Below are 15118 nucleotides of genomic sequence, written 5' to 3'. Positions count from 1 at the left end.
GATGCATGCCTTTTAATATGATCAGCAATTTTACCATTTCCATGAAAGGGTGAGCTTGTTCGGTCTGTTGGACACAGATTCCAAGCTATGCTTCATTCACTAGTGTATCCTAGTTGTCATCCCTAAGGTTCTGGTGTAACTACTGAGTTTCTCTACTGCATAGGCTATATCTGGCCTTATGTAGTTTATTAGGTACATTAGACTTCCAATTACTCTAGAGTATTTTAGTTTATTTACACCATCTCTTTGTTTTTACACAACCTTATATTTGGATCCTAAGGTGTAGACACATATTTACTGTCAAATTGGCTAAACCTTTTTAGTATTTTCTCTACGTAGTGAAGTTGTGTTAAAACTATTTCTTTTGGGTTTATACTAATTTTAATACCCAGGATTACATTTGCCTTTCTCTATGTAGTTGACAGGAATATCTTAACTTGGATGAGAATGGCTCTTCGGCTTAAAATCATGGGTATGCTCCCCAGTGGAGATAGTTTGAATACCCCTGTGGTAAACCCGATGCGTGTGGTTTACATGTGATTGTGCACATCCATAGGGATTAGTCCTGCCCTAAAATGGGGTGGGGATACCCTATGTCATCAAAAACAAAAAAATTGACAGGAATATCTTAGAGTCTTTGATTACCTTTATGTATGTTCCAATGATTAACATATCCTCTACATACAAATCTACAATTACACTTGTGTTTTCACTAAATTTACAATATATACATTTATCTGATTCATTAATTATGAATAGCATTACATTATTAAATTTCTCATGCCATTGTTTAGGAGCTTTGTTTTAGACTATATAAATGATTTCAATATTTTACACATTATGTTCTTGAACTACAAAGCCTTTAGGTTGCTCCATATAGATTTCGTCACCCAGTTCACCATTTAGAAATGCTGCTTTGACTTCAGTTTTAATAGCATCTTTCCAAAATGATGAATTTAGAGACGACATAGCTTCTTTATACATTGGTGGGTCTCCTTTAATAAGGTATGAAATAAAATCAACGCCGAAATTAGTTTCTATCCTAGTTCTCCTACTTCTTTTAAGTTCCATCATTTTATCTGAAGTGTCAAAGATTCATCCTTGGTTTTCACGAGGTATACTTTACATAATCAAGAATAACCATCTATAAAGAGAGATTTTATATGGTGTAAGGGCTTACAACAATACGGTAAGGGTACTGCCCTTGATATTTGATCCAACAGCAGCTCGAGCTGCTATTGGGTCAAATATCTAGGATGGTACTTCCTCCTACAAAGGCCTTATTGTTGTAAGCCCTTACACCATATAATTTCTCCTATAAAGATAATAAAATACCTTTTACCACCTTAATCATTGTGCTATTTAATTCACACACATCACCGTGAATAAGTCCTAAAATCTTTTATCGTCTTTTTATTCCATGGAATGGTTTTTTTTGTCTATTTAGACTTTACACATATTTCCCATTTGTTCTCTACTTTATATTTACTATTAGGTATTAAACATATATTCATCATTTTCTTTAAAGAAGATAAGTTTACATGCCCTAGTCTACCATGCCAAACATTCATAGAGTTAGCAATGGAAGCACAAGTAGAATCTTTATTCATTTCATTTTCAATTACATTGAGTTTAAACAAATCCTTACAAGCATACCTCTTCCCCACAAATGACCCATTCAAAGTCAAGACAATTGTGCTCGCCCCGAATACGATTTTAAAGCCTTTCTTGACTAAAAGTGAACCATACACTAAATTCTTTCGAATATTTGGTACATGAAGGACATCATTCAACTTAAAACTCCCCCAGATGTGAGCTTCAAAATTACCGTCCCCTTTTCAGCCACTGCTGAGGAAAAGAAGTTCCCCTACCACTGCAAATGTGCCTGGTGGCCCATTGATGCACTATATATTTGCAGGGTGAAGAATGGCCTAGTGTGAGTAACAAATCCCAATGGCGAATTAGAAACTAGAGGACTGGTGATACTAGGATCAGAGATTTATATCAATAATGTCCCACTATTAAGAGCTGCTTGGGATTGGATCGAGTATGCAGGTAGAGTACAGAGCCCTTTTAGATGGCCTCAGATTATGTAAAAAACTAAATTTGTATCATATCTACATTGAATCCGATAGCAAAACTATAGTGGAAATGGCCCAATCAAAGTTCCAGATACCATGGAGAATAAAATACTTTTGGAATGTAATGCAGGATCATTCTCACATTTACCGGGAGGCAAACGGAGCGGCTGCTGCTTTGGCCAATGACGGGTGTTTACTCAAGAAAACATGCAATACTACAATTGAAGGGATCTTCCCAGATTAGCGAGAGGAGCAAGTAGATGTGATAAATTGGCCTTACCTTATCTGAGAAGACAAAGATCTGTTTCAAAATATGTCTATTGTAGATCTTTTTTTTTTTTGAAATAGCATATGTCTATTGTAGATCAGTTTCTTTTGAGTATTACTAAAATTTTCGGGTAGCGGCAACGAAGACAATGATGTCTTGGGCGAAGTGGGAGATAAATTTGAAAATATGATTCCTTAATAGTTGAATCACTAAAATACCCAAATTCTAGCTCTTAAATTTGAAATCTAACACTTAGAGAAGAGCTTGAACCAGAACCATTATTTAGATACGCCAAAAACTAAAATAAAGAAGACAACCTGCAATGATATGAAGATGAAAGAGGCAATTAGAAAGAAAGTGAATCTCTGGGTCGAAAGCCAACGCCCGCCCACGTTAAAGCCTATACTCCAACCCCATTCCAACCACATCTCTGCTTAGGACCAAGACAAGGATCAAGGTACCAAGTCCCAAAACCAAATGCATACATGCGTTCATTTGAAATATAAATAACAGAGAACCAAAATATAAAGTTTGAGAGAACTAAAACAATTAATCAAAAAAGCAGCAACCAAAATGTGAGTACTAATAGATTTCAGTCAACCTCCTCCATCTTGCTCCCATCAGCGTCTTCGGCATCCTCCAGAGGAGGCATGTCAGTGTCGGCATCAGCAGTGGCATCATCATCTTCGTCAATGCTCAAACCCAGCTTCAGCATCCTGTGGATCCTATTGCCAAATGTGTTGGGCTCCTCAAGACTGAAACCGGAGGTGAGGAGGGCAGTCTCAAACAGCAGCAGGACAAGGTCCTTCACCGACTTATCATTCTTATCAGCATCAGCCCTCTTCCTCAGCTCCTCCATGATAGGATTCTCTGGGTTGATCTCCATTGTCTTCTTGCTCGACATATAGCCTGCCATGCTCGAGTCCCTCAGAGCCTGTGCCTTCATGATCCTTTCCATGTTAGCAGTCCATCCATACTCCCCAGTAACCAAACAGCAAGGTGAGTCCACAACACGGTCCGAAACCACAACCTTCTCCACCTTGTCGCCCAACACTTCCTTGATCACCTTGCACAGCCCCTCAAATTTCTCCTTGAGGGCTTCCTTTTTCTTCTTTTCATCCTCACTCTCATCAAGCTTGAGGCCTTCTTTGGTTGCCGAGACCAGCTTCTTCCCCTCAAATTCCTTCAGCTGACCCACTGCATACTCATCAATAGCATCCACCATGTAAAGAACCTCATAACCCTTCTTCTTCAGTTTCTCAAGGAAGGGAGAATTCTCAACTGCCTTCTTGCTCTCTCCTGTGATGTAGAAGATATCATTCTGACCCTCCTTCATCCTAGTCACATAGTCTTTCAGACTGGTCATCTCATCTCCACTCTTGGTGGAGTGATACCTCAACAGTTCAGCTAACTTCGTCTTGTTCTGGGTGTCCTCGTGGATCCCAAGCTTGAGGTTCTTTGAAAATGCCTCGTAGAATTTGTTGTAATCCTCCTTGTTCTCGGCAATCTCAAAGAAGAGTTCAACGCACTTCTTGACTAGGTTCTTGCGGATGACCTTGAGGATCTTGTTCTGCTGCAGCATTTCTCGAGAGATGTTAAGGGGGAGATCCTCAGAATCAACAATCCCCTTCACAAAGCTCAGGTACTCGGGGATAATTTCCTCACAGTTGTCCATGATGAAAACACGCCTAACATAGAGTTTAATGTTGTTGGGCTTCTTGCGCGTGTCAAAAATATCAAAGGGCGCCCTCTTGGGTACAAAGAGCACAGCCTTGAACTCGAGCTGGCCCTCAACCGAGAAATGCTTCACAGCCAGATGCTCCTCCCAGTCATTGGTGAGACTCTTGTAAAAAGCAGCATACTCTTCCTTGGTGATCTCTTCGGGCTTCCTCATCCAGATAGGCTTCTGCTTGTTGACCACAGCCCACTCATGAGAAACTTCCTTGATCTTTTTCTTCTTTTTCTCTTCCTTTTCTTCATCGACATCCTCAACCTTGCCCTCCTCATCTTTCTTCTCATCGTCATCCTCATCATCTGAGATCTCCTTCTCAGTGGTCTTCTCTGTCCACAGAGAGATGGGGTAACTGATGAACTCAGAATGTTTCTTGATTAGATCCTTGAGACGGCGCTCCTCAAGATACTCTAACTGCAATCAAAACACCACAAGCCAGGTCATATTTTGAATGAATATGCACATCAAAGTCTATCAATTAATGAAGAAGAAACATGTGCAGTTTCTGCTAAGAAGGAAACTACAGAAATTAGTGGTGATAATTTTCAACAAGCTACATCAAAGTCTGAAAACATTCCAACGGCAAAAGAAGCTTTGCATTATGCATTTATGCTTCTCTCTCCATTAGTAAACTCCCCAAAGAATGGAACATGAAGCATAATCTTCACGACCTTGGAGCAGAGTGTCTTTTTTTTTTAGCAAGACTAGTTCAAGCTCAAAGCTTGGTCAAGTAGTTAAGAGAATGATTTCTTCTTCTAAAAGAACATGTGACAATCTGATTTGATCTTTAAATATCTGATTACTCTATTGAAATTCTTAAGTAAACAATATTTTCTTAGAAGAGAAAAATATGGTGCCTGAGGGTCAAGTCCAATGAAGTCAAACATAACACCCTTGATATTTGATCCAACAGTAGCCTCTTAAAACGTGGGCTGCTGTTGGATCAAATATCAAGGGTGGTAGTACTTCTTTCTCGGTACTTGACACTGGGGCACCATATAGAAACTCTTGTCAGAATACTTGATTGAGGTATTGAAGGCAGATATGCAAGACATAAAAACAGGTTAAACTCCTCAGCCAAAATATTGACCGCTTTAACAACTCCAGCTTAGTCAATAAAGCTCTCAAACGTCCCTACTGAATCATATTTTTCTGAATACTTGTTAAACTGGGCTTATAAGAGTTATTCTCATTTCCAATGACCAAGAAAGGAAAAGGGCAGGACACATTAAAATACCCTGTTAAGAGTTCCTGTGAGTTTTGAATTTAACTGAGATATCCACTGAATCAAACTGAGTAGTGCCACAGAAGCTTTACCAAAGTAATAAAATGCAGCAAGTTATTCAAATACATGCATAAAGATTACAGAAGACTTGGAAATTCTAAATCACATATAAGAACCATAACGAGCATAACATTGCCAGAAATATACAAAATGCACACACACAGTCAGTCATAGCACCCACTATAAACTTGGACCTGTTAAATTGATTCGCAATGCCAAAGCTATATTCCTAGTTTAACTCCAGAGTCTAGGCTACAGGACATAGATGAAGGTCAATCAAGAATCGAGCTTCAAAACCAATGAAGAAGATAACCAATGCAAATACGATGATCAATGATTTATGAGTATACCTGGTCCTCTTTGAGATAGAGGGTGATCTTGGTACCCCTTCCGAGAATCTCTCCAGAAGAGTCCCTGGTGACAGTGAATGAGCCGCCGGCCTGAGACTCCCACACATACTGTTCGTCATCATTGTGCTTGGTGGTAACAATGACCTTTTCCGCAACAAGGTAGGCAGAGTAGAACCCAACACCGAACTGGCCGATCATGCTAACATCAGCACCAGCGGCCAGCGCTTCCATGAACTCTTTTGTCCCAGATCTCGCAATGGTACCCAGATTGTTCACCAGATCTAACACCTCCAAGAACACACCAAAATCAGAAATCTTGCAGCAGCATGTAAGAAGAAGAAGAAGAAGAAGAAGAAAGATTGACGTCTCACCGGATTTAGTCATGCCGATGCCGCTGTCGATGATGGTGAGGCTGTTGTTAGTCTTGTCAGGGATTATATGGATGAAGAGCTCCGGCTGTGCATCCAGCTTGCTCTTGTCCGTCAAACTCTCGAACCGGATCTTGTCTAGAGCCTTTTTTTTCCAAATAACAACAACAATAACAAAAAAAGAAAAAAAAGAATACTAAATAAATCCAAAAAGGGTATTCAAGAAGAAATTTCATCTTTCTACTCGATAATATAATTAATACCTAGATAGAAACACAAAAGAAGATGAGCAAGGAGAAGAACGGGGTTAGGGTTTAGTTTATAAACAACTTCACTTACATCAGATGCATTGCTGATTAGCTCCCGCAGGAATATCTCCTTGTTGCTGTAGAAGGTATTGATGATCAGACTCAGAAGCTGATTGATCTCCGCTTGGAAAGCAAACGTCTCCGTATCTGCCATAGCCCCCGGAATCTAGATCCAACGATGGATATTATCTGAGAAAAAATAGAAAAGGATCCTTTTGGCTCTCTAGGGTTTCTGAAGGGCGGAGACGACGTCTTTATATAGGCAACTGTCTAGGGTTTCTAGATACTTCCATGGGATGCGATTTCAACTTGATAATCCATCTCACGTCACCCCCATCTAATGGACGGTTTGGATCGGTCCATACAGTACTTTTTGAAAAATAATGGACCATAAGGCCTCTCATCATATAAAAACTCGTTATGTTATAAACTTATATAATTACTAGCATTCCTTTATTTTTTTTGTTTTTTTACGAGCGTTGCTAGAAAAACCCGGTCCCATGCAAAAAAAACGTCACCATCCTCCATCAAATGCCAAAAAAAGAAGGCAATCTCTTATAATGTAACGCTCCGACGCAACCGTGTAGATATTGTCCGGTTCTAGGCCACAGCCCTCCCTAATTTTGTTTTTTTCGAAGAAAATGCGTCTACACAGGGAATGGGTGAGGGTCTGCAACATATAACCCATGAGCTTTCTCTCACCCCTTCCGATGTGGGACTATTACAATTTGTAATGCCCCGACACAATCGTGTAGATATGGGCTCTACAACATATAACCCAGGAACTTTCTCTCACACCTTCCGATGTGAGACTATTACAATTTGTAACGCCCCGACACAACCGTGTAGATATTGTTCGGTTCTAGGCCGCAGCCCTCCCCGGTTTTATTTTTCTCGAATAAAACACGTCTACACAGGGAATGAGGGTCTACAACTTATAGCCTAGGAACTTTCGCTCTCCGCTTCCGATGTGGTATTATTACAATCCACCACCCTTAAAGGGCTCAACGTCCTCGTTGGCACATCGTACTAGAGGAAGTACGGCTCTGATACCATATTTGTAACGCCCCGACACAACCGTTTAGGGTTTTTGGGTTTAGGTTTTATGGTTTAGGGGTTTAGGGTTTAGGGGTTTAGGATTTAGGGTTTAGGGTTTAGGGTTTTAGGGTTTAGGGTTTAGGGTTTAGGGTTTGGGGTTTGGGGTTTGGGGTTTAGGGTTGAGGGTTGAGGGTTGAGGGTTGAGGGTTGAGAGTTCAGGGTTCAGGGTTCAGGGTTTAGGGTTTAGGGTTCAGGGTTTAGTGTTTAGGGTTTAGGATTTAGGGTTTAGGGATTAGGGTTTAGGGTTTTAAAGGGTTTAGGGTTTTAAAGGGTTTAGGGTTTAGGGTTTTAAAGGGTTTAGGGTTTAGGGTTTATGTAACGACCCGATTCCCGTGTCCGGATCGCTACAAGCAAACACCAGTCAAAATACTCACAATATATATTTTTTAAAACAAACCATCTATGAAACTTAAACAACCGCCATTCTTATTCCATAACTAAAATGTTTCTTACAATAACATCGACATTTCAATAACATGTTCTACTTAATAAAATCCAAACTAGAAATTTCTTAAATAAAACTGAGACGTCGACGAAGGTATCGTCATTTCAATTATTTCTTCCATCGCTCTATGCTCCTAAACGTCCTCGTGCGCAAACGCACCCTCGTGGGCATCCTCTAATCCTGGGGAGAAAACAACGTCAAGCAGAGTGATAGTAACCTGGCAGGTATGATAGTTCAATATAAACAACAGATCAAGATCCATATTTATTTATCAATTCAAATAAACTGAACAAATACTTTTCCAACATGATAATTTATAGAGATTTTCTAAACCAGAACAAGAGAATTCATTTTAAAGAAATACAACTACTTGCAAATTTAAATATAAGAAGATCATTTTTAAAGTGAACAACTTACTGAGAACTGAACGAGAATAATTAACTAACAACTAGAATAATTACAAATCCGTTACGTTCTCATTATAACGATTTAATTTAATTCCCAAGGCACTCCAGCTCCCACTAGCTAGTTGCCCTTGCCAACACGGTCGATTCCGTGGGGACTTATTACGATAGATCATACCGCCTATGGACTCTTGGTCTCCGTAGGATTCCGACATCAACTTGGAGTTGCGCGGTTCTCCCAAGTTGTATACCTTTGTTTACGGGGATAGCTCAATGGCTTCCCATCACCCTTTCCCATTTCTTCTTTGGGTATTTCTTAAGTGTACATACGGCTTCCACGTTATTTCATATGATTAAAAAGAAATACAATTTAAACTGAATATTTTTATCAAAATTCAGAATCCATTTCAACATATAATATAAAAGACATAATTTCATTTATTTATAGAATAACTTAGAATCAATATAAATCAAATACTTCACCATTCTTGTTGGATAATGTTTGCACAAAATTAAACCGCAAGCGTACGGGTCAATCGTAGCTACGGGTCGATCACAGGAAAGAGCTATTAAACCTCTTAACTTAGGCAAAGTGAACAATTATCCAAATATTACTACTAATTATCTACTGATTATCTAATCTAGATGATTAAATTAAAGCCAATTTACTAGTCTAACAATTTTCAAATTAATAGAAACAACTTCTTTAATCTAAGGGAACCCTATTCAAGCAATTTAACTACAAATTATTTTTAATAAAATAAATTAAAGAACTGATTTGATTGAGAATTTTAACCACTAATTTAGTCATTAATCTAACACAATAATTATTTAATTTAATGAAAAACTTAAAGAACTATTGGGGTGCAAAGTTGCAAAACTATTAGAATGTTGCCTAAAAAAAATAAAAAGTCTTAGGGTTAGAATCCACCATAGGTTAGATAAAATTTATTAGTTTGTATATATAGATTCGCTTTGATCACAATCTTGAATTAGATTGACTTGTATAGATGATCAATCCGATCAATGAAAAATCCAATCAATGGATGAGATTTCCCATTAGTAATTGATCAAGCACACAAACAATTTTCAATATCTATACAAGACTCTATAAATTCTCATCAACGATCACATATACAAGAGATAATCAATGGCATATATGATCTATAATTCGAATTTACAACCCCTTGTATATTAAAGTTATATTCACAAAATTGAATCTAGACCGTTAGATCACACAATCTAACAAATTTAATGTACCCTTTAGGCTTCATCTAACCCTAAGATTAACAATTTAGTTACTCATTGAGAAGGGGAAAGAAACATAGAAAATAAAGAGAGAAATTGCCATTAAACAAATAAACAAAAAAAATACTCTCTTATTCAATTTAAAATAGGTCACTAATATATCAAATTCCAAATAAAAGTAAATAACAAAACAAGAAAGACTTATTCTTTTTCTCCTCCTTCAACAGTTGGATCCTCGTTCTCGCCTTGGATTGCCTTGGATGATGTCCTCGACGGTTGGATCGAATGAGAAAAAGAGAAGAAAAATAGCTTGAAAAGAGAGCAAGAAAGAACAAAGAAAAAAAGTAGAAATTAAGAACAAGCAAAAGCATAGAGAGAAAGAGAGAGAGAGAGAGAATTGTGTGGTTGTGAGAAGGGAATGAGAAAGAATAAGTATATATGAGAGTGAGGTAAGGTTTTTCCAATTTAGTAAATGTCCAAAAATATTCCTTGCATGTGCTTTGGATAATTGAGTTACCATCTTCTCTCCTCCAATAGCATAACTCCATTCTTTCTATTTTAACATTCCTCTTCACCGTGCTTGTAGCAACTCTTTTTTTTCTTTTTCTTTTTTAAAGGGAAGGTGGCTTGATGGAATCTTTCTACATATCTCTCTTTCATTGCATGTGTTGGAACATGGGTTGTTTCCAAATAATTTCTTCATGGGTGATGTTATTTGTTTTGGAAATGTGCGACCCACAAGGATTGCATGTGCTTGCAATACATGGAAACATTGCATGTGCTTGCAATACATAGAAACATTGCATGTGCTTGCAATACATAGGTTGTTTCCAAATAATTACTTCATGGGCTGATCCTAGCTCTTCATTTAGTGGGATATAATTTCTCAAAAGAATGCTCTTGGCCATTGATGCTATTTCCTTGGAATTTCATTGTTTTAGCTCAATTTTCCTTGAAAAATCTGAAATAACCCTGAAATATCAAAAACAAGGAAAACACATCAAATAGCACTGCTCTAAAAGTAAAAAGATAATTATTTTCTACCTACAATTCACACATAAATGTGCTCATCAGATTCCCCCATACTTGAGCTTTGCTTGTCCTCAAGCAAACAAGAAGAAAATAAAGAAAAATAGGAACAAAATAAAATCCTAATTCACTTTCGTAGGAATCACGATTGCACTTAGCACGTGCAACAAGCCTTTAAACCCATAGGTTACCCTAGTGGACGAGTTTTGTCTCGTGAGTGTTTGCAGTGAATATACACACAAAATTCTAAAAACAAACTTTTCTTTCGAAATCTCACTATAGAATAAAGTTAAAAATTTCTAATCCTGTTTCTTTGATACAATGCTCAAAATAGAAGAACAAGAATACCCCCATACTTAAACTTTGCATCCTATCCAAAGTTGAAAAAAAAATTAGAAAAATATTTTAATCAAGGAATCCTCTTTTGAATTTGTCATACTTTTCCCCCTTAAACTTTCCTCTAATGTAATCGTACCATAAAAGAAATTTGATTTTGAAACTTAATAGAAAAATTTGCAAATTTATATGGTCCACCATACTTTCCACTTTTTCCGTACTTTCTAAGATTAGAACTCACTTTTGTAATCCTCTACTGCTTTTGGCGTGAATGACATGCAGGGCATGCACCAGACACCCAGGCTACTAAGCAGTGTCCGACTAATCTTTGATTTGCATGTGTCATAGACATTGATGCATATGAGTTCAAACTTTACCTTTGATTATGTGCAATGCTTTGATTTATTAGGCTTTCTAATTGACCCATGTATGGAGTTTTCAGTCAGTTGCTCTCAAGCCAGTTGGCTTTAAGGAACTGGGCATAAAAACCCTTCAGACTTAATAGCTCAAGTCAAAGAGGCTACAAATCAAAACTATAATCAAGAAGCAAACTTTCAAAAAAAATCATTCATTCTTTCTTTTCTTTCAACCTTTCTTTCCTTTTTATCCATACCATATAAAAAGCAAGTTTCTATTTCTATTTCTTATTCAAATCCTTTTAAAAGAAAGATTCCAAAAGAAAACAAAACTAAGAAAGGAAAGTATTATTTCTAATTTTTCAAATTCCAAAATTAAAATATCCACTAACTTTCTTTCTTAAAATAGGAAAACAACTTTCTTTCTAAGAATACCAAGTTCTTTCTAATTTGCGAAAATTGCCAAAAGCAAAAGGAAAAGAAAATTTCTAACTTTAACTATAGAAAAGATTAGAAAAGAAAGTTTCCAAAAGCTACCCCCCCATACTTGATTTATGCATTGTCCTCAAGGCATTAAAAATAGAAAGAAAAATATGAAGACTAAAAATAGAAAGGAGGGTGCGTACCGTATTTGTTTAGGCATGATTCAAATAGGAAGGTTCATGGAGATCCATGACCTCTTCCATATCCGGCTTTGACAACTCAATAAATGGCTTTAATCTTTGTCCATTAACTTTAAAAATCTCACAATTTCTTGGATTTAGAACATCGACCGCACCATGGGAGAAAACTTTATGCACAATGTATGGTCCATCCCATCGAGACCTTAACTTACCTGGAAAGATATGCAATCTGGAATTGTAGATAAGCACTTTTTCACCTTCCTTGAAAGATTTTCTCAAAATATGCTTATCATGAAAAGCCTTTGTCTTCGCCTTGTAAATTCTTGCATTCTCATAGGCATCATTACGTAATTCCTCTAATTCCACAAGTTGAAGTTTTCTAAGAGTTCCTGCTTTAGACAAATCAAAATTCAAATGTTTAATTGCCCAAAAGGCTTTGTGTTCTAATTCAACAGGAAGATGACATGCCTTCCCATACACAAGGCGATAAGGAGACTGGCCAAGGTCAGTCTTAAATGCGGTTCTATGAGCCCATAAGGCATCCACTAGCCTAAGGGACCAATCCTTGCGATTGGGGTTGACAGTCTTCTCTAAAATTTGCTTAATTTGCCTATTGGACACTTCCACTTGGCCACTAGTCTGGGGGTGATAAGGGGTAGCTAATTTATGGGTGATCCCATATTTCTTCATAAGGGCCTCGAAAGGTCTATTGCAAAAATGTTTACCCTATCACTGATGATAGCACGTGGTGTACCAAAGCGGGAAAAAATGTTTTCTTTGAGAAATTTGACCACAACCTTGTGGTCATTGGCTTTACAAGCTATGGCCTCAATCCATTTTGAAACGTAATCTACGACCAATAAGATGAACAAATTCCCAAAAGAGTTGGGAAAAGGACCCATGAAGTCTATACCCCACACATCAAAAATCTCAACTACTAAAATGGGGTTGAGGGGCATCATATTCCTCTTGGTGACACGACCTAAAGTCTGACAGGCGTTGCAAGCCTTGCAATACTCAAATGAATCCCTAAACAAGGTCGGCCAATAGAAACCACACTGAAGAACTTTGGCTGCGGTTTTCGTTGGCCCAAAATGTCCTCCACAAGCCTGATCATGGCAAAAAGATAAAATAGAATGGTGCTCATGATCTGGAACACAACGTCGGACAATCTGATCCGAACATGTCTTGAATAGATAAGGGTCTTCCCAGAAAAAATATTTGACCTGTGAGTGAAACCTATACTTGTCTTGGGTGGACCAATGATCTGGGGTCGCACCCGTGACCAAGTAATTTACTATATCTGCATACCAAGGCTCACTAGAAATGGCCAATAATTGCTCATCTGGAAAACTCTCATTAATGGGACATTCGTCATCCTTTGCATTGGAGAGACGGGACAAGTGGTCTGCAACCAAATTTTCTGTACCTTTCTTGTTCCTAATCTCTAAGTCAAATTCTTGAAGAAGCAAAACCCACCTAATGAGGCGAGCTTTGGCATCTTTCTTAGCCACAAGATATTTGATGGCGGAATGATCTGTATAAACAATCACATGTGAGCCAATCAAGTAGGACCGAAACTTCTCAAGAGCAAACACAACTGCTAGGAATTCTTTTTCAGTGGTAGTATAGTTGAGTTGCGCATCATTGAGGGTCCTACTAGCATAATGAATAACATGGGATAAGTTATTAATTCTTTGACCCAAAACAGCCCCAATGGCAAAGTCAGAAGCATCACACATGACTTCAAAGGGCTCAGTCCATATTGGTGCTTGAATGATAGGAGCCGTGGTTAGCTCCTTCTTTAAATGCTCAAAAGACTCTACGCACTCATTGGAAAAATCAAATTTTTCATCCTTTGCAAGCAAGTTAGTCAGAGGCCTAGCTATTTTACTGAAGTCTTTTATGAATCTCCTATAAAAGCCAGCATGGCCCAAAAATGATCGGATGTCCTTCACATTTTTGGGTGATGGTAGATGGGAAATAAGGTCCACCTTGGCTTTATCTACCTTTAAACCCTCTTTTGAAACTACATGGCCTAAGACTATGCCCTCCTTCACCATAAAGTGACACTTTTCCCAATTAAGAACTAAGTTCTTTTCTCTACTTCTTTTCAATACCAGCTTTAAATGGTGAAGGCACTCATCATAGGTGGAGCCATGAATGGAAAAATCATCTATGAAGACTTCGAGAAATATCTCCACCATGTCCGAGAAGATACTCATCATACACCTTTGGAACGTGGCAGGTGCATTGCATAACCCAAAGGGCATGCGTCTGTAAGCAAAAGTTCCAAAAGGGCATGTAAAAGTAGTCTTTTCTTGGTCCTCAGGGGCTATAGGGATTTGATTATAACCAGAATATCCATCTAAGAAACAATAGTAATCATGTCCTGCTAGTCTCTCTAACATCTGATCAATAAAAGGCAAAGGGAAATGGTCTTTCCAAGTAACGGCATTAAGCTTTCGGTAGTCAATACAAACCCGCCACCCCGTTTGAATACGAGCAGGTATAAGTTCATTGGTGGCGGATTGTATAACGGTAACTCCCGACTTCTTAGGCACCACTTGGACTGGACTGACCCACTGACTATCTGAAATGGGATAAATAATCCCATTATCAAGACACTTTAAAATTTCTTTTTGAATGGCTTCCTTCATCACAGGATTAGCCCTTCTTTGGGATTCCCTTGAAGGTTTGGAACCCTCAATCAAATGTATATGATGTTGGCAAATTGAAGGGCTAATTCCTTTGATGTCAGCCACGGTCCAAGCTATGGCGTCCTTATTTTCCTTTAACAAATTAAGTAACTCATCCTCTTGACTAGAAGTTAAATCAGAAGAAATAATAACAGGAAGAGTTTCATTATTGCCTAAGAAAGCATACCTGAGATTTGAAGGCAAAGGCTTCAAATCTAGCTGTGGGGGCTCTTCTATGGATGGCTTGGGAAGGGATTTAGAAAGGGGTCCCATGGGCTCCATTATGTGTTGTAGGCTGAAAGCCTCAGAGAAGAAGTCGCCTCCCGGATCTCCCAACTGCTCTAAGCATTCTTGAAAATCTGCAGCAAAATCAATATCAAACTCAGTTTCTATCTCATCTGGGAATGAATGCAATAGATTAACTTCTTCATGCAAACTAGGATGCTTTCCTAATCTAAAAATATTGAAATCTACTGATGTGTTACCAA

The 15118-nt window shown here is 38.1% G+C and overlaps 1 protein-coding gene across 1 annotated transcript; it reads right to left on the bottom strand.

The window, feature by feature from the left end:
* Positions 1-2819: 2819 nt before the first annotated feature.
* LOC143850910 (heat shock cognate protein 80) lies at positions 2820-6628 on the bottom strand. The gene is made up of 4 exons (XM_077360197.1): positions 6424-6628; positions 6088-6229; positions 5717-5997; positions 2820-4495 (listed from the first exon to the last, which is right to left on the bottom strand). The coding sequence occupies exons 1-4, from the start codon at positions 6544-6546 to the stop codon at positions 2942-2944; spliced, it is 2100 nt and encodes a 699-aa protein (XP_077216312.1). The 5' UTR covers positions 6547-6628; the 3' UTR covers positions 2820-2941.
* Between the last annotated feature and the right edge of the window lie 8490 nt (positions 6629-15118).

The sequence above is a fragment of the Tasmannia lanceolata genome, unplaced genomic scaffold, assembly GCF_043159265.1.
Source record: "Tasmannia lanceolata isolate RefF3 unplaced genomic scaffold, GAP_Taslan_0.1 ptg000018l, whole genome shotgun sequence".
NCBI classification, from domain to species: Eukaryota; Viridiplantae; Streptophyta; class Magnoliopsida; order Canellales; family Winteraceae; genus Tasmannia; species Tasmannia lanceolata.
Note: the sequence above shows the minus strand (reverse complement) of the source record. Positions and strands in the feature narration are given on the sequence as shown.